Source organism: Pogoniulus pusillus, chromosome 19 (genome assembly GCF_015220805.1).
Source record: "Pogoniulus pusillus isolate bPogPus1 chromosome 19, bPogPus1.pri, whole genome shotgun sequence".
Taxonomy (NCBI): Eukaryota; Metazoa; Chordata; class Aves; order Piciformes; family Lybiidae; genus Pogoniulus; species Pogoniulus pusillus.
Window position 1 is genome coordinate 12143642 of NC_087282.1, and position 27654 is coordinate 12171295.

Here is a 27654-nt window from a genome sequence, read left to right on the forward strand (position 1 = left end):
GCAGAGTAGAGGGAGAGGAGAACCTCCCTCAATCTGGTGGCCAAAATTCTTCATGCAGGACACCATCAGCCTTTTTGGCCATGAGGGCACATTATTGGCTCATGAGGAAACTTGTCCACCAGCACTCCCAGGTCCACACCTTCTGTTTGCCACCTATGACACAATCTCAGACCACAAACACTGCAGTAACATCAAGCTACCATGCCAGCACATAAAACTCTTTGTTCATCCAGACAACTCAAAGCATCTCACAGATGTATCATCACCAGAACTCTTTTTTCCCCCAGCAGACAGAGTAATATTTAATGTAGAGAAAAAAAAAAACAACCCAAGAAACTCTGAATTAAATTCTTGCCCTAGCATTGAAAGATGACACAGCAGCAACCACCCAACCATACATCCTCTGAGCACAACCTGGTTTCAGGACTCCTACCTAAAAATTGTTTACAGCAAAAAGTTTTCAGCACCATGCACAAGCAGTGCCAGACAAGTAAATAAAAGGACTTGCTGAAAATCATTCCAGAAATGAGCAGCAGTGCTGACAAGAGGCCTTACTTTGTCTCCTCTTCTGCTATTTACTTCATTCACGGATGCCAGTAGCTCCTCCGCATCTCCTGCCACCAGCCTGCCTATCCTCTGCCTTCATAGCCTCCCAATTATTTCCCTCCTTGCTACATCCTCCCAGCTTGCCCTCGAGGCAAGTGAGACTTGTTGAGCAATTTCAGCCACCTCGCCAAGACAGTCCTCGAGTTTCTTCACCGTTTCTGTTGTCAGACTCATCACTTTGTCACAGAGGTAACAGGACACTGTAAGTAATGGGACTACGACTTTGAGGGATGGGGACTTGGAGCATCCCATCACTCCTCCACCTGCACGATTACTCAGCACATCCCTGCCCTGACACAGCTCCCCTAGTACAAATAACTGTTTTCCACGTGGAAATACAACAGCCAAATGATATCCTGTACCCCAGATCATTTACCTTCTTAGCCACGAAGGCACATTGCTGGCTCAGGGGCAACTTGACGTCTGACAGCACTCCCAGCTCCTTCTCCACAGAGCTGCTTTCCAGCAGGTCAGATCCTCACCCACAGCTTTGTTGATGGCACTAACAATTAACTGATCTCACAGCAGCAAAGCTTTCCACAGCTAGAGAGGAAAGCATTGTGCTCTCCTCCATCCCAGCTTCATTTCAGATCTCCACTTGAGAAGGGAGCTGACCCACAGGAGACAAGACAAATCCTTTTTCTGTATGAACAGATAGTTTTGTGGCAGTCACCTACAAGCCAGTCCACCTCAGAAAGGTCCCACTCACAGATACTTCACTATCATAGGCTGGTTTGGCTTGGAGGGGACCTTAAAAATCATCCAGTTACATGGGCAGGGACAGCTCCCACTAGACCAGGCTGCACAAGACATCATCCTACTTGGCACTGAACACCTTCAGGGAAGGGGCATCCACAACCTCCCTGAACAACTGCTCTAGTGTCTCACCACCCTAATCACAAAGAATTTCTCCCTAATCTCCAGTCTAAATCTCCCCTCTTCCCAAAGACATTATGGGAGGAAATCAGGCAGAAGTTTACAAAACACCTCAGCTAGAAGCTGCCTTTGCCTGTCAAGCTCTTGATAAGAGAAGACCTAGGAAGCTGAAATGCAAAGCAACCTTGGTCTCAGACTCAGCAGGCTGTGTCCTGCAGTATAACCAGAGGCAACAAACCATGCTGAGTGCGAGAGGTGTTCAAAGCACGCAGGAGCCACAGAAGAAAATCAATACAGACAAACCTGTGTTAAGTAGCCACATGAGAGATTAGCAAAGATCAGAGCCTTAATGAAGAGAACCTTTTGAGAATCAGGAAAATTAATTGCATTTATTAAGCCTCACACTGTCTTTTGAGGCAGACTGGCCCAGCAGAGGTGCTGCATTTCCATGGATGTCCCCACAGCATCCCTGATCTGTGAGACATCAGGTAGTTGCAATGAGTAGTTCCCTCTGCTCTGCCCTAGTGAAGCCACAGCTGGGTCCTGGGTCCAGTTCAGGAGAGACAGGGAACTACTGGAGAAAGTCCAGTGGAGGCTACAAAGACACTGAGGGGACTGGAACATCTCTCCAGGGGACAAGCAACTCAGAGTAAGATACAAACCCTATGAAAGCAGGTTTTGTTAACAACCACCAAGACAAAAAGAAAATATTATGGTGACATCTGCAAGGAGTTTCTTCTGCCTGGGCAATCTTTCAAGCTCATAGCCTGGGCCAGCATTTCACCTATGTCCACAGCTGCTCCATCACCCTATGGCTCCTCTGCAGGAGAGGAGGGAGATCACAAAAAGAAGAGACCATGGGCTGAGATGAAAATGGATGCAATGAAACAACCAAACTAACAGCAGTGCAGGTTTGAAGTATTTGAAATGATACTTACCCAGAGAAGGCAGAGCAGTCACACCAAACAGGCAGGCAGTCCTCAAGAGCAGAAGAAAGAGAACGGGCCCAAGCTGAAGAGTCTAGCAGAAGAACTTCCTTAGCAAACTCCACCCTTTATACTCCACCCATGATGCTGATGGTCTGCGGTACACCTGGAGCCAACTCAGCTCAGCTGCCCTGGCTGACTCTGAGCTGCTAATGGCCTGCAGCCCATGGAGTTCTGTCCCAGCAACACCAGCACAGGGTTTGTGAAGAGAACAGTGAGAGGCACTGCATCATGTTTATGTTTTCCTGACAAAACAAAAGTGGAGGAGAAGCAGCAAACATTCTCCAGTTTCAAAAAGCAAGATTGGAATGAGAGTGATGTTAATGAAAACAACACCAACCAAACCTGGTTTTACTCAGCTGCTAAAATGCAGGAGAAGTGAGAAGCTATTTCCCCCATGCCCCATCTAGACTGCACATAGACATGCTCAGGAAAAGCAACCACTTCAGCCAAACACAGAACACAAACCAACTGTTTTCTGAATGTGAGGGAAGGAAAGCACAGGGAACTGTCAGTATGACTATGTAAAACACCAAACCCAGCTCTGGTGGGACTGTTTAGTTTGAAAGAGAGGAGTCTGAGGGGAGACCTCATCGCTGTCTACAGCTACCTGAAAGGGCATTGTGGAGAAGTTGGTGCTGGTCTCTTCTCACAGGTAAATAGTGATAGAACAAGAAGGAATGGCCTCAAGATGCAACTGGGTAGGTTTAGACTAGATATTAGGAAAATAGCAAGAGTGGTCAGGCATTGGAATGGGCTGCCCAGGGAGGTGGTGGAGTCACTAACCTTGGAGGAGTTTGAAAGTTGTTTGGATGTGGTGCCTGGGGATATGGTTTAGGGTGAACCTTGTAGAGTAGGGACATCGGTTGGACTTGGTGCTCCTGAGGGTCTTTTCCAACCTGAATGTGTCTGTGAATCTATCAAACCTCTGTATCTACAGAAAGTGAAAGACCCTAATTTACCAGCTCACCTGTAAAATCCAAATTTCAGCAGCCTAAGGCTGCTAGCAGCAAAGTGCTGTGCTGGTTTATTGGTAAGTCACAAGAGAGAGCATCTCCAGCCAGAAGCATCAGTGTTGGGAATGATTTCTATACAATCCTGTGCTCACAGCCTTGGAAAATTGCTTGGGTGTCCCAGCAGAATGAAACAAGATAAAGAGAGAGTGATTCAAGTAATGAGTAACAACAAGGCCTGCAGAAGTCTGCCTGCTTACAGACAGACAAATGTGCTGTTTGCACTAATTAATAGACGTGACAAAGCGGAAGGGAGCTGACGGTGAAGGAAACATCAACAGGTTCCAGCTCAGGTCTGCTACAGCTGAATGTTTCTACTCCCAATGGGGAAGTTCTGGATTTTAGTTTTTAATTATTTCAACACCCCTCCACCACCAGCACTCAGCTCTGGGTTCAGCTTTTCCTTGCACCAGGAGTGAGGAACATCTGGGCTTAAAACTTATGGACTGGATCCACCGTAACTTTAAACAATGGTGTGACAAAGTTCACCTACTCAGCTGTATGAGAGAGAGGAGTTCTTCCCAGTCAGAGTGGTGAGACACTGGACCAGGTTGCCCAGGGAGTCTGTGGATCATCTAGTTTCAATCCCCCTACCATGAGCAGGGACACCTACTAGACCACACTGCTTGAACCTGGCATTGAGAATTTGCAGGCTCGGGGCCCCCACAACCTCCCTGGGCAACCTGGTCCAGTGTCTCACCACCCTCACTGCTCCCAGCATGCAGGTTTCTTGAGAGGTAGCTGTGGTGCAGAACAGCCTATGGGCTGGGGCTGGCTCCTCCAGCCAGCCAAAGATGCTGAGGCGACAGAACCAGCCCTGCACACATCACCCTGACTCGGTGACATGGAGGACAGCACCGGGTCCTCTCTGTGCAACCCCACCCTCAGGTCACCATTGCCCCTCTGGTTTTCTCCTGCTGAGAGAAGAGGGAAGCTTGCTATTCCCAGCCAGATGTATTTATCCCATTCTTCTGGTCTCCATGGAAACAAGCCATGATATTACAGCTGCACAAGGAGGTCGGGAGGTCTGCAGGAGCCGCTGGGAGCCGGTGGCACAGAGCAGAGCAAATGCTACAAGTAGAAAAGTGCAATTTCTCTGCAAAGAGCAATGAAATAAGTGGCAGGAGAGTTGAAAAGCACTAAATGTGAGAGGCCTGAACTTCATACCACTTCAATTATTTAACAAGATTGTCTCATCTGTGGATTTGGATGAGTATGATCAAACCTCAAGCCTGCTGAGGTCATCTCATCGCTGCTCAGTGACAGTGCTGACATATTGTATCTCTGCAGCCACCTTTGAATTGCTTTTTATCAGCTTTCCCTAGAAAAGATGAACAAGGAAAAAGCTCAGATGGAGCTGACCTTGATCCTACAGAAATCAACAGCATCAGTTGGGTCCAGACTTAGCTCTAAGCAAATAATTAGAGATGACAGAAAGAAGACAGGGATTTGGGCAGTAAGGGTTGGAGCAGCTCTCCAAGAACAGGCTGAAAGAGTTGGAGTTGGGGCTGTTCAGCTCAGAAAAGAGAAGGCTCTGGGGATCTGTTAGAGCAGCCTTCCAGTACCTGAAGGGGGAGTACAGAAGAGCTGGGGAGGGACTGATTAGAAGAGCCTGTGCTGACAGGATGAGGGGCAATGGTGTGAAACTAGAACAGGTTAGATGCAGGTTGGACTTCAGGAGGAAGTTCTGTGCAATGAGGGTGATGAGACAGTGGAACAGGTTACCCAGGGATGTGTTTGAGACCCCATGCCTGGAGACATTCAAGGTAAGATTTGATGTGGCCCTGGGCAGCCTCATCTAGTTGGAGGTGTCCCTGCTCACTGCAGGGGGGTTGGACCAGATGACTTTTGAGGGTCCCTTCCAACTCAGTGCAATCTGTGACTCTGTGTAACTGGAAGTGGACACCACAAAAGCCTGCATCTGGAGCCAGGGAAAGCTTTGGTAGGGACCAGATCTAGATCATGGTTTCAAACTGGAAGCAGTTGGATTTAGGTAAGACATTAGGAGAAATTTCTTCCTTTTGAGGGTGGTGAGGCACTGGTGAGCCCAGAGGAGCTGTGGAGGTCCCAAGCCTGGAAGTTTTCCAAGCCAGGCTGGATGAAGCCTTGAACAACCTGGTCTAGTGGAAGGTGTCCTAGCTTGTGACAGAGGAGATTGGCACTAGATGACCTTTAAGATCCCTTCCAACCCAAGCCATTTTATGATTCTATGATCATTCCTTTAGGAAAATCCTGACAGTTGTCATAAATGCAAACCAACTGAGTGCTCTGAATCAGGCTTATCTGTGCCAGATAAGATTTACACCAGCTTTGCACCTTGTCTGTCTCACACCAAACCATGTTCCATGCTCTCCCTAGAGCCAAGCCAAGGAGGCTGTAACATAAATACAGTGAGAGGTAGCATATCCATAGTGTCCTACCAAAAAGAAAGAACAAAGGAAGAAATCAGAACTAATTAGTGCTGTGATGTGTCTGAGGCTAGATTTAGTGTCATTCAACAAACACAGGCAGCAGAGGAATGAAGAAAAATGGAGCCAATTTGTGGCTGGGTATTTATTAGCATTTAGATAATACATCCCATCCATCATACACAAGGAATGTTTCCAAAGTCCCTGTGCTCCTGTGTCCTGAGTGCCCCAAACCCTTGTAAATTGCCTTCCTTGGATCTTGCTGAGAATAAAAGACATTCAACTGGATGCAGCCACTGAGGGAAGGCATTTTTGCTTTCTGATGGAAATAGACCAATGGGACAAAGCAGTCAGGAGTGTAAGAGGCTGCAGATGAAGGCAGAAGCTGCTTCTGCCCACTGATGTACATCTGTCATTTACAGGCTGCCGAGCACAGCCGTAGGGCTCAAAGGACCGAGCAGTGCTGGGTTAATGGCTGAACTGGATGATCTTGAGTTGGGGCTGTTCAGCTTGGTGAAGAGCAGGTTCTAGAGAGACTCTATGGAAGCCTTCCAGTACCTGAAATGGGATACATGAAAGCTGGGGAGGGGCCTTTTGCAAGGGCTTGTAGTGCTAGGATGAGAGGCAAGGGCTTTGAGCTGCAAGAGGGGAGATTTAGACTGGAGATTAGGAAGAAATTCTTCCCAGTGAGGGTGGAGAGACAATGGCACAGGTTGCCCAGGGAGGCTATGGATGCCCCCTCCCTGAAGATGTTCAAGGCCAGGCTGGATAAGACCTTGAGCAACCTAGGCTAGTGAGAGGTGTCCCTGCCCATGGCAGGGGAGTTGGAACTAGATGATCTTCCAACCCAAACCACTCTATGAATCTATGAATATTAGGTCTCTTTCACCCAAAATGATTCCATTGATTCCATAATGGGAATCAAATCCCCACTGACACTACCAGAGACGAACTGAAAGCATCTAAAAATCTTCAGCCAGGTTGGTTGCTCCATTACCTATCTCTTATTGAGCAGGGCAGAGACCTTAAGACTGCAGAAAGGGTCCTGCAGAGGAACCAGAAAGGGAAACATTAAACATGATAGTAACAAAGTTTGATTCCTCTCAAGTGATGGGACAGGAGAAAACAGCCTCAAGTTGCACCAGGGCAGGTTTAGGTTGCACATGAAGAACAATTTTTCCCCCAAAAGGTTGTGAAGCCCCGTCCCAGGCTGCCCAAGACAGTGGTGGAGTCCCCATCCCTCAAGGGGGTTTTGAAGCCATGGAGATGTGGTGTTGAGTGACATAGTTTGGTGGTGACCTGGCAGTGCTGGGTTTGTGGTTGGACTTGATGACCTTAAAGGTCTTTTCCAATCAAAACAGTTCTGTGATTCTATGATTTATCCAGGAGATAGGTAATTATGGACAACACCTGGAGGTGCTCAACAAATGTGTGGACATGTCACTTTGGGACATGGTTTAATGGCCGTGGTGGTGGGACTCGGTGACCTCAAAGGTCTTTTCCAACCCAAACAATGCTATGAGTCTAGATCACAGAATCACTTTTGTTTGCAGATGTAGGTAAGTTTGAAGAATAGACCATTTCCAGGTACTGGAACCATCCATTCCTGCCAGCCCTCCAGAATGAGCCTTGTTTGTGCCACTAACAGCTCAATTTGATTTTTGCAGGGCCATCACTTTGCCAAGAGTTAGTTCCTAGACCATCATCTGCTGTTTGGTGTAGAGGAAGAGACAGCAGCAGAGGGTCCTGGCTTCACTGCAATTTTGGCTATCACAGAATCAAGCATGTTGGAAGAGACCTCTAAGCTCATCCAGTCCAACCTAGCACCCAGCCCTAGCCAGGCAACCAGACCATGGCACTAAGTGCCTCATCCAGGCTTCTCTTGAACACCTCCAGGCACGGTGACTCCACCACCTCCCTGGGCAGCCCATTCCAATGCCAATCACTCTGCCAACAACTTCCTCCTGACATCAAGCCTAGACTTCCCCTGGCACAACTTGAGACTGTGTCATGCCCCCTTGTTCTATTTCTGGTTGCCTGGGAGAAGAGACCAACCCCCACCTGGCTACAGGGCTAGGGCTACCTCCCTTCAGGTAGCTGCAGACAGCAATGAGCTCTGCCCTGAGCCTCCTCTGCTGCAGGCTGCACACCCCCAGCTCCCTCAGCCTCTCCTCACAGGGCTGTGCTCCAGGCAGCTTTGTCGCCCTCCTGTGGACACCTTCGGTATCTCAACATCTCTCTTGAATTGAGGAGCCCAGAACTGGACACAGCACTCAAGCTGTGGCCTGAGCAGAGCTGAGCACAGGGGCAGAAGAACCTCCCTTGTCCTGCTGCCCACACTGCTCCTGATGCAGGCCAGGATGCCATTGGCTCTCCTGGCCACCTGGGCACACTGCTGCCTCATCTTCAGCTACTCTCTACCAGCACCCCCAGGTCCCTTTCTGCCTGACTGCTCTCCAGCCACTCTGTCCCCAGCCTGTAGCACTGCTTGTGGTTGTTGTGGCCAAAGTGCAGAACCCTGCACTTGGCCTTGTTAAATCTCATCCCAGTCATGTTGTTTCTCAGGTTCATTCCCCAGGCACTCACAGAGCAGACTCCCAGAAATCTCATCAATTTCTGACTCAATAAAACCCAAAGTAAGTGGCTGAAATTAAAGACACAGAAAATTAAACTTAGGCACTTGGACAACTCAAAGACTATAAAAATTAAGCAAATTAATCTTTTTTATGTAGACTTCTGCTTTGCTGAAGTTTTAAAGAGTTTTGACCCTTTCATCTCACTTCAGCATGGGAAAAATCTCACATAATTGCCAGGAAAAAAAAAACTTTTTGGCCTATTTTTAAGACAATAAATTGTTATGGATGTGAAATAATTTTCAGCTTGAGAAGTGCCAGGCTGCTCAGTATCTGAGAAGCTGTTAACTAAAAAGAAACAAAAGAATGCCAAGGAACTCAGTTTATAATGAGCATCTATCTCTAATAATTGTAAGTCATGAATGTTGACTCATTTATTAACACAACTGTGATATTGGATTTGGTATGCCCAGCACAGGTCTCAAGTTACTTGGTTATTAATTTTGATAGCACAGTCAGGTTAGATCATAGAGTCACTGAATTGTTGAGATTGGAGAAGACCCCTAAGATCATTGAGTCCAACTAAACATGGCCACTAAAACACCACAGTGTCATACCCACACATTTCCTGAACACCTCCAGGGATGGTGACTCCACCATCTCCCTGGGCAGCCTCTTCCAATGCCTGACCACTCCTGCAGAAAAAAAATTGCTCCTAATCTCCAACCTAAACCTCCCCTGACAAAATTTCAGGCCATTTCCTCTCATTCCATCACCTGATACTAGGGAGAAGAGACCAACTCCCAACCTCACTGCAACCTCCTTTTAGGAAGTTGTAGAAAGCAATGAGGTCTCCCCTCAGCCTCCTTTTCTCCAGGCTGAACACCTCCAGTTCCCTCGGCTGCTCCTCACCATCCCTGTTCTCCAGACCCCTCACCAGCTTCACCGCCCTTCTCTGGACCCACTGCAACCCTTCAATGCCCTTCTTGGATTGAGGAGTCCAAATGCCAACTCCTGAGCTGTTAGCAGCAGGTACAAAGACCCAGCAATAGTGGCAGAAGAATTAACTCAGAAACTGCTATGTGACAAACATTCTGAGCTTCAGTCTCTGCAGTGGCTTCAGGACTGGGATGAGGAAGGAGGTTAGCAAATAGGAACACTGCAATTTAGGAACAATGACATGCAATTAGTATCAGTGCCACACCACCAATTAGGATCTGCTGGAGAAGCAGTTATGTTTCCTGGGATTTCTGTGCCAGCAAATACTGTTTCTTTACAGTACAGTATCTCCCTCTCTTCTCCCCACCGTGCTCTGATGTGGATGTAATTTGGAGGCAGGAACAGAGCTGTGGTGCTTCAGATCTTCACAGGTTTCATTCCTTTGCACAACTGCCCCATAAATCACCTCCCCACCACATTTTCAGTCTTTAAAGGGATTTTAAATGTCAAAACTGTAACTAAGACAAACAATTCTGCTTTCCTAGACACAAATCCACTGTTTTTCCACAGCCTTGGAAGAAGCAGAAATTAATGCAGAGGCTAACGAGGGGCTCAGTTCACACCTCCTTCCATCCTGGGTCTGACAGATCCCTGTCTACTCAGATCCCCTCTCCATCACCCCACAGACCCAAGGCTCAGCCACACAAGGGCAGCTTCTGCTCCCTGGGGTTACCTCCCTCCTGACACACGAGTCATTCAGGAAATTTCTTCTCCTCCAGTTCCCAGAGCCCCTACCCTAACAGGCACCTTAGTGACCTGCTTGCAGCTTCTGCTGCAGGCTCAGATTCCTGCCAGATTCCTCCTACCCTGGCCCTGGTTTTGACTCACATCAGCTGCTCCTGCCTGTTTCATGTCCCTGGATCATGCTCTGCTCTTTCCTGCCAGGACAGGAGCACACAGACAGACAGATGCCATCTTATGCCCTCAGTGAACTCCTCAGACCTCCCCAGTGCAGGGCTGCTTCACAGAGAGAAATTCCTTCAAGGGGGAGATGGTGGCACCTCCACCACATAACTGCTCCAGCCCAAACTGCCTTCAGAAAGGCTGAACACTCCCATCCTGAGGAATGAATGCTGCACAAGCCTTACCATTTATTAAGGTCTCATCTTGGTTTTGCCTGTTGGATTATTCAAAAACCTCAGCCAAACTCATGGCTGAACTTTTTTCTATCTTCAGTCTGATGCTGGCTGACACTTGACAGCCTTGGATCTTGCAACTCCTAGAGTAAAATATGTGAGAATAAGTCTCCTGGTAGAACAGAAACTGAGCCTGACAGCAAAGGGCTTCTTCAGGGAATAAGCATCTCTCCAGATGCTCCCTGCAGCCCTTCACATCAGTTGAGTGTAACAAATCCATGACAAAGGTGGAACAGGAGGAGAAGGCTGGCTGATTCCTGGAGTCCACAAACAAATGCAAACACAGCCAAGCCAAACCCGGGAAGAGTACTCAAAGAAACAGGAGAAATGAAACCCACACAGGTGTGCATTGTGCTTAGGGAGAGCTGGGGAGCTGCAGGGAATCACAAAGGTGCAGAACCATCTTCAAGTTCAGCCTTCCTTGCTGAGGAACAAAGGAGGTTTTACTGGCTGGAAAAGGTAAGCTCTTCCTGGTGTGCACACTAACACTGTGCCATGGCACACCCCAGGAACATCTGACCTAACACCCACCAAATGACTATAAAACACCTTCTGCCATGCCCTGTTTTGTTAGCACCCATCACCTCAAACAGATCCTCAGGCTGTTGTTCCAGCAATTGTGTGCAGACAGATTTGTTCAAGCAAGACTCCAAGCCAAGAAGCCCCTTTAGTGGTTCCCCTCCCATTGAAAAACTTTAAAAGATCCCAAAGAGGATTAGCTGCACCAGTCAGGATCCTTCTTCAGTGTCACATTCAGGGCATTTGTGTCTAAACAACTCTAGGTGAAACCAGAAACTGATGAATTCATCACAGAATGGTAAGAGTTGGAGATCATCCAGTCCAAGCCCCCTATCCAAGGTAAGTTCACCTAGTGAGGGTCACACATGTGGCTTTTAAATGTCTCCAGACATAGAGACTCCACCACTTCCCTGAACAGTCTGCTCCAGTGCTCTGTCACACTTAATTAAAGAAGTTCCTCCTTATGTTTAGATGGAACTTCTTATGTTCCAATTTGTGCCCATTACCCCTTGTCCTGTCACTGGGCACCACTGAAACAAGCCTGGTGCCATCCTCCTGACACCCACTCTGGAAGTATTTATAAGCATCACGATACGGCCACACAAAAGCTAACAGTGACCTTCTTCTCCAACCTTAGCCCCCCACATCATGGCACACCACAGGCCTGGGACAAAAAGGGTAGGTGGCATTTCACGCACTGTGCTGGAAGCCCACCTCTGCACTGTCAACAAACCAGGAGCTGGAGTGGTTTTCAAGCCAGGAAGGCTCTATGAAAGCTAAACAGCAGGCAAAGCAGCTGAACCAAGTGACTAACAGCACACCCATCGCCAGTGCCAGCCGACGTCGGAGGGGGGCTGTGGGAACCAGAGATGAGAGCTGTTTTCCACTCTGACTTAGCACTGATGAGGCCACACCTTGAATACAAGGTAGAGTTTTGGGCCCCTCACACCAAGAAGGACATTGAGGGGCTGCAGTGGGTCCATAGAAGGGCAATGAGGCTGGTAAAGGGAACTGGAGTTGCTCAGCCTAGAGAAAAGAAGGCTTTTCTTCTTCTGACTCCCTACAGCTCCCTGAAAGGAGGTTGGAGTCAGGGGTTGGTCTCTTTTCCCACAGGACAATGACTTCAAGTTGCACCAGGGGAGGTCTAGGTTGGACATGAGAAACAATTTATTGCCCAAAAGTGTTGTCAAGCCTGTCCCAGGCTGTCCAGGGCAGTGGTGGAGCCCCCATCCCCAGAGGGGTTTCAAAGCCATGAAGCGCGGTGCTGAGGGATATGGTTTAGTGGGTACCTGGCAGTGCTGGGTGAATGGTTGGGCTCAATAATCTTAAAGGTCTTTTCCAACCCAAACAACTCTATGACTCTTCCTGCCCTACCCTTTTTTGCTCTCTCTGAATATGCTTTGCATTGTTGCTGCTTCTGGCTTGTGTCTGCCTCCTGTTCTCCTTTGGTGATGACACAGCCTGCTCTGCACCTGCGGCTCCACAGTCTCTCCGCCTGCCCCTGGCTCTGCACTAGCAGCCACCCACACCCCTGCAAGTGAGGATCATGTGTCTAGGTGTGACAAGTTCTACAAGGTGGATGAAGTGCTATGAAGAGGCAAAACTTTCAGGGTATCTCTCCCTGAAGGGTTTGATTTGTGCAAGACATAGCATGGAAAAGGACATGGAAATCAAAATGCTTGGCATATGGTTTGAGAATGCTAAAGCCCCTCCTGCTCCCCACACTTGCTCACCCACAAGCTGATGAGCTTGTAGGTCCAGCTGGCCTGCACAGTTTCAAGGCAGGCTGAGCCTAAAGATCTCATTTTCTCCTTGATCCATTGTGGTGCCTTTCCTTGAAGGCCCAAAGCTATGTGAAAATGCTGTGAAGGCTGGTGTGATCCTCCATGATGCTGAATCTGGCCCATCTGCATGGAGAGGAGGTCCCTGCTTTCAATATGTCAATCCACAGCATGCACCCAAAGGCTCTCCCTTGGCTTTTTGGCTCCAGAAAGCTGTGTTTGAATCACAGAATGCATTAGGTTGGAAGGGAGCCTCAAAGGTCATCTTGTCCAACTCCCCTGCAGCCAGGAGGGACATCACCAACTAGATCAGGTTGCTCAAGGCCCCATCAAGTTTCACCTTGAATGTCTCCAAGGGATGAATCATGGAATCACAGAATCATAGAATCCGTCAGGGTTGGAAGGGACCACAAGGATCTAATTCCAACCCCTCTGCCATGGGCAGGGACAGTTTACCCTAGATCAGGCTGGCCAGAGCCTCATCCAGCCTGCCCTTAAACACCTCCAGGGATGGGGCCTCAACCACGTCCCTGAGCAACCCATTCCAGGCTCTCACCACTCTATGCTGAACAACTTCCTCCTCACGGCCACTCTGAATCTCCCCACCTCCAGCTTTGCTCCATTCCCCCCAGTCCTGTCACTCCCTGAGAGCCTAAAAAGTCCCTCCCCAGGTTTTTGTAGGCCTCCTTCAGATACTGGAAGGCCACAAGAAGGTCACCTGGGAACCTAGAGCAGTCTGCACAGCCCCAACTCTTTCAGTCTGTCCTCACAGCAGGGCAGCCCTCTGAGCATCCCCTGCTGCAGCCCTCTGAGCATCCCTGTGGCCCTTCTCTGGACACACTCCAGCACATCCACATCCCTCTTGTAATGGGGGCTCCAGAACTGGATGCAGTACTCCAGGTGGGGTCTCAGCAGAGTGCAGCAGAGGGGAAGAATCACCTCCCTGGCCCTGCTGGCCACACTTCTGCTGCAGCCCAGGCTCTGCTTGGCTTTCTGGGCTGCAAGTGCATACTGCTGGTTCATGCTGAGCTTCTCGTACACCAGCACCCCCAAGTCCCTCTCCTCAGGGCTGCTCTCCAGCCACTCACTGCCCAGCCTTGACCCAGATGAGGCCTCAACCACGTGTCTGGGCAACCTGTTCCACTGTTTCACCACTCTCATTGTAAAAAACTTACTCCTAACGTCCAACCTAAATCTACCCTGCTTCAGTTTAAGACCACTGCAACTTCTACTGCTAAACCCTTCCTTTAAAACAAACAAACAAAGCTGTTAATGGTGAGACAAATGCAGACAAATGCCTCCCCTTCCTCCATTCTACAGGAAGAGACTGACTAGGAAACTAATTAAGTGGTTGGTTAACTTTATGCATATAAGTAGCTTCATTTAATTTTAAGTCAAGTTACTGCAGCCTCCTACTGAAAGCATCAGCAGAAAGGCTGTCAACTAAATCTCCATAAAAATGCTGTTAATCTTGAGGAGACCTTGAATGGCTTCAGCATTCCCTAATGGAGCCTTTCATGCTCTTTTCCTTTCACAGCCTCCTTCCTATGAGGTGCATTTCCGCTTGCTTGCACCAGTAAAAACACAATAATTCAGGAAGGATCATGAAGCTGCTTTGAAATAATGGTCTGGAGCTCCCACTGAATAGAAATAGAAGCAGGAGTCAAATTACCAGCCTGGCGTTGGCTGGGCAGTGCAGCAGGCACACGGGATGAGGCCAGCCCATAAGTGAAAGGAGAAGCCTGGCAAGTTCCTCCTGTGCCAGCCTATAATTGCAAGGAGAAGCTTGTCAAGTTCCTTCAGTGGTGGTATCACAGTATCACCAAGGTTGGAAGAGACCTCACAGATCATCAAGTCCAACCCTTTACCACAGAGCTCAAGGCTAGATCATGGCACCAAGTGCCACGTCCAATCCTGCCTTGAACAGCTCCAGGGACGGCGACTCCACCACCTCCCCGGGCAGCCCATTCCAGTGTCCAATGACTCACTCAGTGAAGAACTTTCTCCTCACCTCAAGCCTAAATTTCCCCTGGCATAGCCTGAGGCTGTGTAGAACCATCAAGGCTAGAAAAGAGTTCTGAGATCACTCAACACCACCATGGCCATCAAACCATGTCCCAAAGTGCCATGCCCACACAGTGTTTGAATACCTCTAGGCATGGTGACTCCAGTACCTCTCTAGGCAAACTGCTCCAGTGCTCCACCACACTTTCAGTAAAGAAACTGTTCTTCGTATCTAACCTAAATCTCTCCTGGCACAGCTTGAGGCCATTTCCTCTTGTCCTGTCATTAGTTACTTGGGAGAAGAGGCCAACGCTGCCCTCACCACAAACTCCCTTTCAGGCAGATGTAGACAGAAGAACATTTTCATTGTGTCAGATAGTTTACAGTGAAGTTAAACAGTGTTTTTCTTGTGATTCCATGTCCATGATGGGACTTTCTCCACAGAAAGAGGCAAATTTATGCATATTCCTCATAAAGGAGAATGTTCATGTATTTAGGTTTGGGTTCACTTCAGCGAGAGAAAGTAAATTCTGTGATTGTGTGATTGATTTGCTGTCTGTTCACAGGGAAAAGATCTGGTGTCTCTGGATGGAAGCACACTGTCCTCTAAAAGAAATGTGATGTTCAGCAGCAGCACACTCTGTTTTGCCTCTCTGAGCATCTCCTCTCTCAGCTAACAGCTGCTTGCGCTGTGGGCAGATGCTCTTCCACCTCAGCACACTGAAGTGGCAAAATAACAAGAAGAGAAGCATCAAGGGGACAATGGAGGAAGACTCCTGTCTGGCATACTCTGTTAAGAGGTGGCATCTCTGCCATTTTACAGCTCTTCCTTTCCTGAGTTACCTTCTAACACTTCATAGCCAACCCCCCATGGCAAAGCAAAGCTCCTCAGCCAAGGCATCAGTACATGCCACATTCCCCAGACCTGCCAAGTCTCCCAGACTGGCTTCAGCCTTTGCTGGTTTTCCAGACTGCACCATCTCGTGTAATAACAAAACCTGGGAGCTGTTCTGGGGGCATGGATTTGCCTTCCAAAGGAGCAGGGGCAAAATCTGGAAAAGCAGGGTTTGCCAAGGAGCATAACTAGGTCTGGGCTGCTTAATTTGGGTTCAGACCTGTTATAGCTCTGTGCAATGCTATCCTCTCCTAACACAGAATCCATCTGATTGGAAGAGACCTTCAAGGTCATGGAGTCCAACTGTTAATTCAGCATTGCCAGGTCACCACTAATCCATGTTCCTCAGCACCACATCTCCAGAGCTCTGAAACCACTCCAGGGATGGAGACTCCACCACTGCCCTGGGTAGCCTGGGACAGTCCTTGACAATCCTTTCCATGAAGAAACTGTTCCTCATGTCAACCTAGACCTTCCCTGGGGCAACTTCAGGCCATTTACTCTTCTCCTGTTGCTTGTTGCAACAGCACCAACCCCCACCTGGCTCAAACCTCCTCTCAAGGGCTTGTAGAGAGCCAGAAGGTCTCTCCTCAGCCTCCTTTTCTCCAGGTAGAATAATCCTGGTTCCCTCAGCTGCTCCTCATACAACTTGTGCTCTAGAGCTTTTATCTGCTTTGTTGCCCATCTTTGGAAGAGCATTTCATGTGATGAAATGAGGACAAGATGAGGTAGTACCACTTACCCTGTCCTGAGGATTGAGTGCTAATGCCATTCTCATGTGCATGGTGACTGCAGTCAAGCAGCTCTCAGTCCACATCAGGCTGTGGTAGAGTGCAGTGGAGCAGCAGAGACATCTCCCATCGAAGGCTGCCTGAAAAAAGAAACCTTTAATTGCAAATAAATCCCAAAGTCACCTCTCTTCCTTCCACTGCTTTAGTTCTCCCAGAAGCATGCACGGGGAGAGCTGAACACATCTTTTGTGTCACACCTCATGCTAGCTACAGAGAATAGACAGAGATTCCACATCCTTCAGTCGCTGTGCTTTTGTGCGGCGGCAGAGGCTGATGCTGGTGTCTGTGTCGCTTTTCTGATCAGATCTGACAAAACCAACAAGATCTAGGAACCACTCAGCATGGTGAAAGACCAGAAATGGCTTTGTTTTACTCTTGAATCCTGACAGGAAAAAGTAGTGAGCACTACAGCAGAAAGGAAGGAGGAAACAGGGGGAAAAAAAAAACAGGCAGAGGGAAAAGCTAATGAGAGTCTGGAGCGAATTTGACAGACTGCTCTAGGATGGACTTGTTCTCAGCATTGCAATCAGCCTTTGGACTCCACAAGTAGTGCCTGATAAAGCCTGACACTCTTTTATTAACATATTGCCAGCCAGTACCTACTAATGCTCATTAACCCTCATTTAGAGGCCAGGAGAACCCTCCTCACTAGGATTTTCCCCTCTCTCTGCATCCTCCTTTCTTCCTTTCACTTGCTTCTGTGGTCAGATGAAGTCAAACAGTGAGAGTTTGTTGCTAACTCCTTTTGGCACCTCTGATAAGGTTACTTGGGATCCAGATGGATGATCTTGGAGGTCTTTTCCAACTGAAACAATTCTATGATTCTATCCTAAACTTAGATTCAAAAGCAGAAAATCACTAATGGGCTCCAGTGCGCAGTGGAGACTCTGCTCTTTTGAAGGCTTTAAAAGCTCCCTGCTGTGGATTGAGCCAGTTTGGTGCTTCTGCCATGGAAAGGCTGTCAATCACCCCAGTCAGTGCCCTCACTAAACAAAGCATTGCATAAAGCACATGACCCAAGCAGTCAAGACATTGAGGAGGAAAAGGCAACAAGTGGCTTAGATGTGTTTGGTGTTAGTAGGGGTAGAGATGGGAGCCTACACACTCTCAGACATTGCCTGGGTTTTTTTCCCCCTTCTCATCACCTTTGCCTGAAAGGGAAAGCATCAACAAAGGAAAACTTCAGCAAGAGTTTCATCAAAGCTCCAGCCAAAAAGGCTGGAAGTCTGGCCCTGTCTGTTAAAAGGCTGAGAAAACTTCTAAGGTCTGTTGTCTGATGATGGCAGCTGTGTTCTGGACTCATTATCAGACTAAAATGAAGGGCCTGGTTCTACAAAGTACAAAGCTGGGATGGGAAGAGGATGAGTCCCAGCAACTCTTCCCTAAATCACATATCCTTGCTTGCTATTTGCTTTGTTACTCCTCACACATGGTCTTCTCTTGCACGCACACATGTTGCCCTTCTTGCCTTTGGCTCTTGACACAGCAAAGACACAGCCAATTTCTGCCAGAGATTGTCACAGGAAACCAAAGTTGCTCCTGAAGGAGTACCTGTGAGGATCAAATGGAGATGGCTATTGAAGGAGAGAAAAATAAGACAATGTTTGGAAGTAAAGCTCCTTTGATTTCTATTCCCACCCCCTAGCTGGGAGCAGGACTGCCAACACCACTGAAAAGCAGCCAGGCAGAGAAGGACCTGGGGGTACTGGTCAACAGCTGACTGAACATGAGCCAGCAGCGTGCTCAGGTGGCCAAGAAGGCCAATGGCATCCTGGCCTGGATCAGGAAGAGTGTGGCCAGCAGGACTAGGGAAGTCCTTCTGCCCCTGTACTCAGCACTGGCTAGGCCACACCTTGAGTACTGTGTCCAGTTCTGGGCCCCTAAATTTAAGAAAGATGTTGAGGTGCTCAAACGTGTCCAGAGAAGGACACCAAAACTGGTGAGGGGGCACAGCCCTACAAGGAGCAGCTGAGGGAGCTGGGGGTGTGCAGCCTGCAGAAAAGGAGGCTCAGGGGAGAGCTCCTGGCACTCTACAACTACCTGAAAGGAAGCTGTAGCCAGGTGGTGTTGATCTCTTCCGCCAGGCACCCAGTGACAAGACAAAAGGACACAGCCTCAAGCTGTGTGAGGGCAGGTTTAACTCCCTTCTTTAAGGGAGTTGCAGAGAGCCAGAAGGTCTCCCCTCAGCCTCCTCTTCTCCAGACGAAACTGAATTGCCACATTCAGCTTGTGTGCTCTCTTAACAAAGTCAGTGAACGCTGAGCAAAGCTGGCAACAAACCTCTGACCCTCAGGACAGCAGTCCTCTCGAGAAAGATGTGATGATGTAATTACAGAGTGCCAGGGGAGATTCAGGTTGGATATCAGGACCAATTTGTTTGCTGCAAGAGTGGTCAGGCATTGGAACAGGCTGCCTGGGGAGGTGGAGGAGTCTTTACTCCTGGAAGCATTCCAGAAATGTGTGGACATGGCACTTTGGGATATGGTTTAATAGCCATGGTGCTGCTGGATTGAAGATTGGACTTGATGATCTTAGAGGTCCTTTCCAATCAAAAGAATTCTATGACTCTGAAATGTGAGCAGCCAAGGGAGCTAATTAAATGCCCAAACTCAGCCTCCAGCCTGCTCTTTGCTGATGGTGGAGGTCTTTGGTTTGCAGCCTGTGTAACATTAGTGCAAGGTAACTTTTTGTGGACAATAAAGAGTTTTCTCATTAGCTGTAGCTTGTCTCTTCTCTGGATGGTGTAACTGTCTGGATTGAGTCACAGCACAATGAGTCTCCTGCCTCCTGAAGTCAGGTAATTATCTCCAGATCTTAAATGGAAAAATAAGGCTCTCGTAAACCTCTCTGCTCTGAAGGGAAGTGGGAGGAGGTGAATCCAGTGTAACCAGGGTGTTTGTGGAGAGCCTGAAGTAATAGTTTTGGGAGCTATCAACTGCTGTGTGTAACCTAATAGAAAACTAATCACTGCAGCAACTCCTTCAACACGGTCCCATTAGGGAACTCTGTCACCCACTGGGTATTTATGGGAGTGAGCACTCAGAGAAATCTTGCTGATGACCTGAGCTACTATTGTTTCTGTTTCTGTTAAAGATAAATTGCCTTGATCTTTTGGGCAAAGTAAAGAAGCTCAATGCTCAGAAGGGGCCTCAACACCTTGGCCAATTCTTCTGAGACACTGGTCTCCTGGGATGTATCAAGTAAGAGTGTGACCAGCAGGTCAAGGGAGGTTCTCCTCCTCATCTACTCTGCCCTGGAAAGGCAAGTAACAGGGTCCAGTTCTAGGCTCTTCAGCGCAAGAGAGACAAGGAACCACTGGAGAGACTCCAGTGAAGGCTGCAAAGATGCTGAGGGACCTGGAGCATCTCTGTTAGGAGCAAAGGCTGAAAGCCCTGGGGCTGCTGAGCCTGCAGGAGAGCATCTGATCTTTGCTCAGCAAGAGATAAAGACCTTGTGGGGGGCAAGAGAATGGGGCCAGACTCTTCTCATTGGTGTCCAGTGACAGGACAAGGGGCACTGGGCACAAAGTGGAACCCAGGAGGTCTACCTGAACATAAAGAGAAAAGTCTTTAGTGTGAGGGTGTTGAAGGTCTGGAGCAGACTGCCTAGAGAGGTTGTGGAGTCTCCTTCTCCGGAGAGCTTCCAAACCTAGTTAGACATTGTGATCCTGGGCAAGCTGCTGTGGGTGCCCCTGCTGTAGCAGTGGGTTTGGACTGCATGATCTTCCAGCCCTCACCATGCTGGAATTCTGTGAACCTGAAGCATGCCAGCTTACAAAACAGGACACAACTCATCACAGTGTGCTCTGCTAGCTGCTACCATCAGGACAGTCCTCTGGAGTATCACTGTAGACAGCAGCACTGAGACCAAAGACCCTCAGGGAGCCAGGCAGCAGATCAGAGAGATGTGCTTATTTTTAAGTCATCTCTGGCATACAGGCACTTCATGATTATGGAATATGGCACAGGAGATATCTTAAACCCAAAGCATCTCTGCAGCTATGCATATCCAGGACAAATCTGAGAGGAATGATATCCTCTAACTTCCTTCCAGAGCCATTTTAGTGGCAATCAGAGGAAACATTTCCTAGAGAAACAGTTCCTATTCAATTCATAAGCCTTCCCTTGGGGAGGAAACATCCATTTCCTCTTCTACCTGTCATTCTTCTTCATTTATTGAATCAATAACGCGTGAAATTTGGCAGGCTTTAAGTAAAAAATGAGCTGCTCAAATCAAAGAGAGCCTGGATGGGTGAAGGGGAAAAATAAAATCAAACTGTTAGCATCAAGATGCAGCTAATAGGAGGGAAAATAAATAGAAACAGAATCTAAATGTAAATGAACATCACGTCACCACTGGCATTTAGGCTCATTTTCAAACCCAGAATTAGAAAGAGATTCAAATTGCTGCAACTTGCTGCGTTCATACAGCTAGAGCTGCTCTGGGGACACACACACAGCTCTGAAGGTTTGGCCTGCAGCCTCTGCTGCCCAAGCAAACCACAGCTGGAGATACTTCCTGCACAAGAAAGGAGGAAGAGGAATCATGCAGGGGAGGCAAACCTCTGCTTTCTGGTCAAAAGGATAGCTAAGAGGTTAGGAGGAACCTGCCCTTTCCCTGCTCTTTCCTAGAATCATAGAATTGTTTTGGTTGGAAAAGACCTATAAGATCATTGAGTCCAACCATCAGCCTAAGACCACTGTGGCCATTGAACCATGTCCTGAAGTGTCATGTCCATGGGTTTCTGGAACACATCCAGGGATGGTGACTCTACCACCTCTCCGGGCAGCCTGTTCCAATGTCTGAAAAAAATTGTTCCTAATAATCAATCTAAACCTCTCCTGGTGCTGTTTCAGGTAATTTCCTCTCATTCTATCACCTGACACTTGGGAGAAGAGACCAACCCCACTTCACTCAGGATCACAGGACGTTAGGGGTTGGACTGGACCCAAAGAGATCATCGAGTCCAACCCCCCTGCCACACCAGGGCCATCCAATCTAGTTCAGGTCACAGAGGAATGCAACCAGACAGGCCTTGAAAGTCTCCAGAGAAGGAGACTCCACAACCTCTCTGGAGAGCCTGTTTTAGTGCTCTGTGACCCTTACAGGAAAGAAGTTTCCCCTTGCATCAAGGTGGAACCTCTTGTGCTGCAGCCCCAGGGAGCAAGTGAGCAGAGCCTGTCCCCCTGTTCCTGACCCCCAGGTCAGAGCCTGACCCCCTCTCCGTCCTCTCTTCTGCAGACTAAAAGGTCCCAGGTCACTCGGCCTCTCCTCATCCAGTCCCCTATCTCCAACCTCCTTTCAGGGAGTTGTAGAGAGCCAGATCTCCCCTCAGCCTCTTTTTCTCCAGGCTGATCATTCCCAATTCCTTTGTTACAACACGACAGCCAGTACATCTGAGCTACCCTGACCCTTCTGGAGAGCGCCTGAATTTCCTTGCAAGTTGCAGCGTCTACACTCCCAGCCTTCAGTACAGATTCTCCACCAGCTCAGATGAGAGAGATCCATTACTGACACAATTAACTGCCATGAAATTCTCCCTGCCTGTGGATCTGCCAAGTGTTACCAAGAGAGTCCTGCTCTGTCTATGGGACAATCCTTGTTTAATCAAAGACACCCAGGGTGAAAAAAAACAAGCAAATAGGTGGTGAGACAGTTCTGTCTGCCAAGGCAGCTGAGTCTGCCTTTGGGGCTCACCACCAGTTTTTTGCTTGGTGTGCCTCTCTAGAGCCTGGAAGTTCCTCCTCTCTCCCCTCTGGAGATCATTGTTCCCATATCTATGCTTTCCACTTTACACAAGGAAAGAAATTGCTGGCAGTTCTCTAAGCTAATACTGCCAGCAGGTTACAGCAGCTTCTCTGGGTGTCTTCAAGCTCCAGAGGTGTTTTTCAAAGCTACCCATCCCCATTCTGTGTTCTGACTTCCAGCCTGATGAGTCTCATTTTCCTCTACTCAGAGGTGAGCTATTCTGTTCAACTACAGGCATGGGGTCCATCTCTCAGATGAAGATGCAGTGATTATCTCTGAGGCTGGCTCTTCTGAGCGTGACTGTGTCCCACACTGCCTATTAAAGAGCAAAGTTTAAGGCTGCTCTCACTCCCACCAATCCTTTTGTGGAATGTCACATTACGCATTCGCTGCTCCGACTATTTTTGTAGCTCAGGGTCTCAAGAAGCACCTTCCAGCTTCAGCTGCCTTTGGAACTGCATCACATCCAACCATGAATCATAGGCTCACAGAATCATAAAATGGCTTGGCTTGGAAGAGACCTTAAAGCTCATCTAGTCCATCCCTGTTGCCATGGTTAGGGACACCTCCCACTAGACCAGGTTGCTCAAGGTCTCATCCAACCTGGTCTTGAATACAAGGGCACATCCACAACCTTCCTGGGCAACCTGTTTCAGTGTCTCACCACCACCACTCTAAAGAGTTTGTTCCTTATCTCCAGTCTAAATCTGCCCTCTTCCAGCTCAAAGCCACTGCCTCTCATCCTAGCACTACAAGCCCTTCTAAAAAGTTCCTCCCCAGCTCTCCTGGAGCCCCTTTCAGTTACTGGAAGGCTAAGGTTTCCCCAGAGCCTTCTCTTCTCCAGGCTTAACAGCCCCAACCCTTTCAGCCTGTCCCCATAGGGAAACTGCTCCAAACCTTTGACCATCTTAATGGCCTCCTCTGGACCTGCTCCAACAGTTCCAGAGCTGGACACAGCGCTCCAAGTGGGAGTAGAGTGGAGTGAGAGAATCACCTCACTCATCCTGCTGGTCACAGTGCTTATGATGCAGCCCAGCACATGTTTGGCTCCTGGGCTGTAAGCAACCACTGCTGGTTCATGTTGATTTTTTAACCAACCAACAGCCCCAAGGACTTCTCCTCAAGACCACACGAATGTTTCAAGCGTAGGCAGACATGGCATGAGAAGGGGCAGGATTTCTCTCTGCAGTCAGTATGACTGCAATAAGCCTGGAGATCAATCCCACACAGATCCTAGAACTCTGTCAAAGCCTTATACTTGCCTTTCTTCTGCCTGCCTGGTTGTATTAGGACATGAGCACAGAGCCATGCTGTGATCAGCAGGAAGGTCTTGTTTACTGCCAGCTTGTTTGAAGACCAGCAGAGCATAGAGTCCCACTGAGGTGGGATCTAATTATTAAGATTTTAAAGAAAAAACTTGCTGATGATGATATGTTGCATAAGGTATGGAACCCAAATCTGAGAAACTCAGACCTTGCTGGTTCCAACATTATTCATATAGGATCCTTATATTTAAACAGAATCTCAGCATGGTGGAGGATTGGAAGGGACCTTTGGAGATCATCCAGTCAAAACTTGCTGCTCAAGCAGGGGCACCCACAGCAGCTTGCCCAGGATCACAATGGCCAGATGGGTTTGGAGTCTCTCCAGAGAGGACTCCATAACCTCTCTGGGCAGCCTGCTTCAAGCCTCCAGCACTCTGACACCAAAGAATTTTCTCCTCTTGTCCATGTGCCCAGTGCTCCTTGTCCTGTCACCGGACACCACTGAGAAGAGCCTGGCCCCATCCTTCTGACTCCCATCCTATAGTTATGGCTAAGTGTTAAGACAATTTTGCTGAAATGCACTATTCACTGTAATCAGTCTCATATTCTGATCCACACCTTTGGAGCTGCACAGCTCCCTGTGATGTCTGGAGGATACATGGATAAATTCTTGCTGTCTGCTGGTACAGAGACTCGGTCTTAGCTCCCCTGCCCAGCTGCTAATACCACCCTTCAAGCTCATTTTTGACATGCAGGAGATTTATTCCATTGGAGGGCTCACCTCAAATGACAGATACACACCAAGAGGTTTCCTACCTTGACTATTCTAAACGGGCATGTTTCCCCTGGAGGAGTAATCGGGTTTGCTGGCTTCAGTTAAATTCACTCAGCATCAAGCAGATTAAAGGTGAAAGCATCTAATTTAATTCCAGCTCAGAAAAAGGTTAGGCTCTTCATTATTAAGTGAGAAAGAAGGAGGAAAATAAACCAAAATGTCATTTTTGCATCAAATTTCATGCCAACTGTCATCTGAAATCCCTGAGGTATGCATTAGCCACACAAACTCAAGGCACACCCTTACAACCTGAAAAATACACCTTGAGTACGGTCTATCAGAGGAAGTTCTCCAACCTGGTGGACCTGAATACCTCCAGTCACCACATCTACACACAGCAGCAACCTGCTCAATTCCTTCTCTCATCTCTTGTTCAGAGTGGCTTTACTGCCCATAAAGATTGTTAACCTTGCTCACCATTCCAACTCATCTGTATTGCTGATCTCACTCATCTTTCCACCTTCTGCAGCAGAAAGCACCTTCCTTTTCTGGGTGCTTGAAATGAAACTTCTGCAAGTTTCCAATTTGGTGGCACTCTTCCCACTGATGAATTTCTCGTGGCTTAAATGGTCTTTTGGCAGGCCACACCATTTTTGACAGAAACCATAAAAAGCACAACCCTGATGACATTATTTGACACCTCCACCCATTCTGTATGACAGCTTTGGCAAGGTTGCAGCCCACCAGGACCAAGGTTTCTTTCAGGGAGAATGGAATTTAAGACAGATGACAATGCAGGCTTTGAGAGATGCTTTGTCCAATCCCTTTCTCTCTCCTTTGGTCACTGGTAGGAGCTCATGTCATCACATTCATCTTTCACAGATTCCCAGAACCCCAGCATGCTGGGGGTTGGAATGGACGCCTGGAGACCAGCCAGTTCAACCCCCTTGTGGTGGTTTGGGTGTTACCTGCCCCCCCCACTCTTATGAAATCACCCAGGCTAGACTCAGACAGCTGGAAATTAAGGAATGAGGCTTTGTAGCCACAGCTTAGCACAATATGCAAGCAGATATTTCCAATATATACAGCTATATGCAGAAACAGACAAGTTAAAAGTTGTACAGAAACACAACAGCCCTCCCAGAAACCAGAGCCTCCTGGAGGGGCTCACAACCACCCTTCTGCCTTCTTTCCACCTCTCTACCTTATCCCAGAGTTTGCCTTACCTGCAAGATTGAGTTTGGAAGATCAGCCAGGGGAGGCAGAAAGCAGAAAAATTAGTTACACAGAAAGCAGGCCAGGGAGGAAAGTACAGGGACCAGCTGCAGCAGAGAGCCACTGTGTTATCTATATCTGTGCTTTTGCTTTTATCCATCTCAGCAAGCCTACGAGTGCTTGTGCTAGTTTGAGCCTAGCTAGAATGTTTTGGTGAGAAGAATTAGATTACAGGCTGTGAAATGGAAACAATGGTGATGTCTATTTCACTCATAGGCTTGCTGAGATGGATAAGAACAAGAACACAAATATAGATAACAGAGTCACTCTCTGGGCTTTGTGGGCTGCACTTCTCTCTCTAACCTATCCTGCTGTCTGTGTGATTAACCCATCTGCTTCCTAACCCCCCAATCTTCCTTGGGCATAAGGCAACATCTTGGGTAAGGCAGAGGGGTGGGAAGAAGGTGGAAGGGTGGTTGAGAGCCCCTCCTGGGGACTCAGGTTTCTGGGAGGGCTGCTGTGCTTCTGTATTACCTTTTAACTAGTGTGTTTCTGTCTCTAGCTGTATATGTTGCAAATGCCTGCTTGTATCTTGTGCTAAGGTGTGAATAGAAAGCTTCATTAAATTTCCAGAGATGCTGAGTCTAGTCTGGGTGATTTTCCAAAGTGTGTGTGTGTGAGGGGGGTAGTAGGTAACACCCAAACCATCACAGTGCAGTAGCCATCATCATTCTTTCCTTTTCACAGCCTATAATCCAATTTTTCTCACTAGAATATTTCAGCTAGCCTCAAACTAGCACACCCCCTGCTCAAGCAGGGGCACCCACAGCTTGCCCAGGCTTAAAATGTCCAGGTAGGGTTGGAATCTCTCCAAAGGAGGAGACTCCACAACCTCTCTAAGTAGCCTGCTCCAGGGCTCCAGCACCCTCACAGTGAAAAAGTTCTTCCTTATGTTCACAGGGCACCTCCTCTGCTCCAGCTTGCACCTGTTGTCCCTTGTCCTCTCATTGGGCATCTCTGAGCAGAGCCTGGCTCCATCCTCCTGACACTGCCCTTCACATCTTTACAAACATGAATGAGGTCACTCCTTAGTCTCCTCTGCTGCAAGCTAAAGAGCCCCAGCTTCCCTCAGACCTTCCCTCCTAAGGGAGATGTTCCACTGCCTTCAGCATCTTTGTGCTTCTGTGCTGGACTCTTTCAAGCAGTTCCTTGTCCTTCTTGAACTTAGGGGCCCATAACTGGACACAATATTCCAGCATCTTGTCCATCTTGCCTCCAGCATGCTGTCTCCAGCCACCAGGCACTGACAAATGCTTTAGAAGTCAAAAAGAATTCTAACCATCTTCTTATTAAGACAAATTGCATCTAAGCCCTAGCCAATGCCAATCACCATGTGTTAGCCTCAAGAAGAGGCCAGGATACTGGGATGTCTCCTTCTGTGATCCTCATCATCCTTCACTGCATCTTTTGATTCTGCTGCCTGATTTAACTGTGGTATCTTCTTATCCCTCCATGGAATAATGCTCAGGCCATTGGATTTGTTTGACTTACAGATGTTGTGGCTCACAGAGAGAAGCAGGATGATCCCAATGTATTCCTGAATTTAAACCAACTGCTCTGGACTTCTAGAGCTATGTCATGAGTGCAGATCACCAGCAGAAATGGCAGATGGGGTGGACAGGATCATAGAATTGTTTTGGCTGGAAAAGACCTTCAACATCATCGAGTTCAACACCACCATGGCCATTAAACCACGTCCCAAAGGGCCACATCCACACATTTCTTGAACCCCTCCAGGGATTGTGGCTGCACTCCCTCTTTGGGCAGCCTGCTCCAAGGCTTAGCCACGCTTTCAGGGAAGAAATTGTATCCCCTCAGCCTGGTCCCCTCCAGCTGGCACCATGCTTGGATTCTGGGCTAAACCATCTCATGTCAGGACTCCTGACAGATTAAGAAAGGCAAATTCATGCAAAGCAGGCTTCAGAATAACTTGGAAAAGCCAATAATGCTTCTTGCCTTTCGATGAAGAAGATTTGGAGCAACTATATTTAGATTCCTAACCAG

General features: G+C 48.2%; 1 protein-coding gene across 14 annotated transcripts in view; it reads right to left on the reverse strand.

Annotated features, from left to right (window-relative positions):
• C19H8orf48 (chromosome 19 C8orf48 homolog) overlaps positions 1-27654 on the reverse strand; it is a 115399-nt gene that overhangs the window by 24518 nt on the left and 63227 nt on the right. For 9 of the 14 annotated variants that reach the window (XR_010305776.1, XR_010305777.1, XR_010305781.1 and 6 more), the window contains exons 7-8: positions 16539-16667; positions 2421-2713 (exon numbers count right to left, since the gene is read on the reverse strand). Coding sequence is in view for 4 of the 14 variants with exons in the window: in XM_064159318.1 (XP_064015388.1) it covers positions 6358-6447; positions 16539-16667 (219 nt within the window). In the remaining 10 variants the exon portion in view is untranslated. Of the gene's footprint in view, positions 1-2036; positions 2303-2420; positions 2714-6150; positions 6448-10566; positions 10681-16538; positions 16668-27654 lie in introns of those variants that run through there. The other 5 variants (XR_010305778.1, XM_064159318.1, XM_064159319.1 and 2 more) reach the window with 5 other exon arrangements.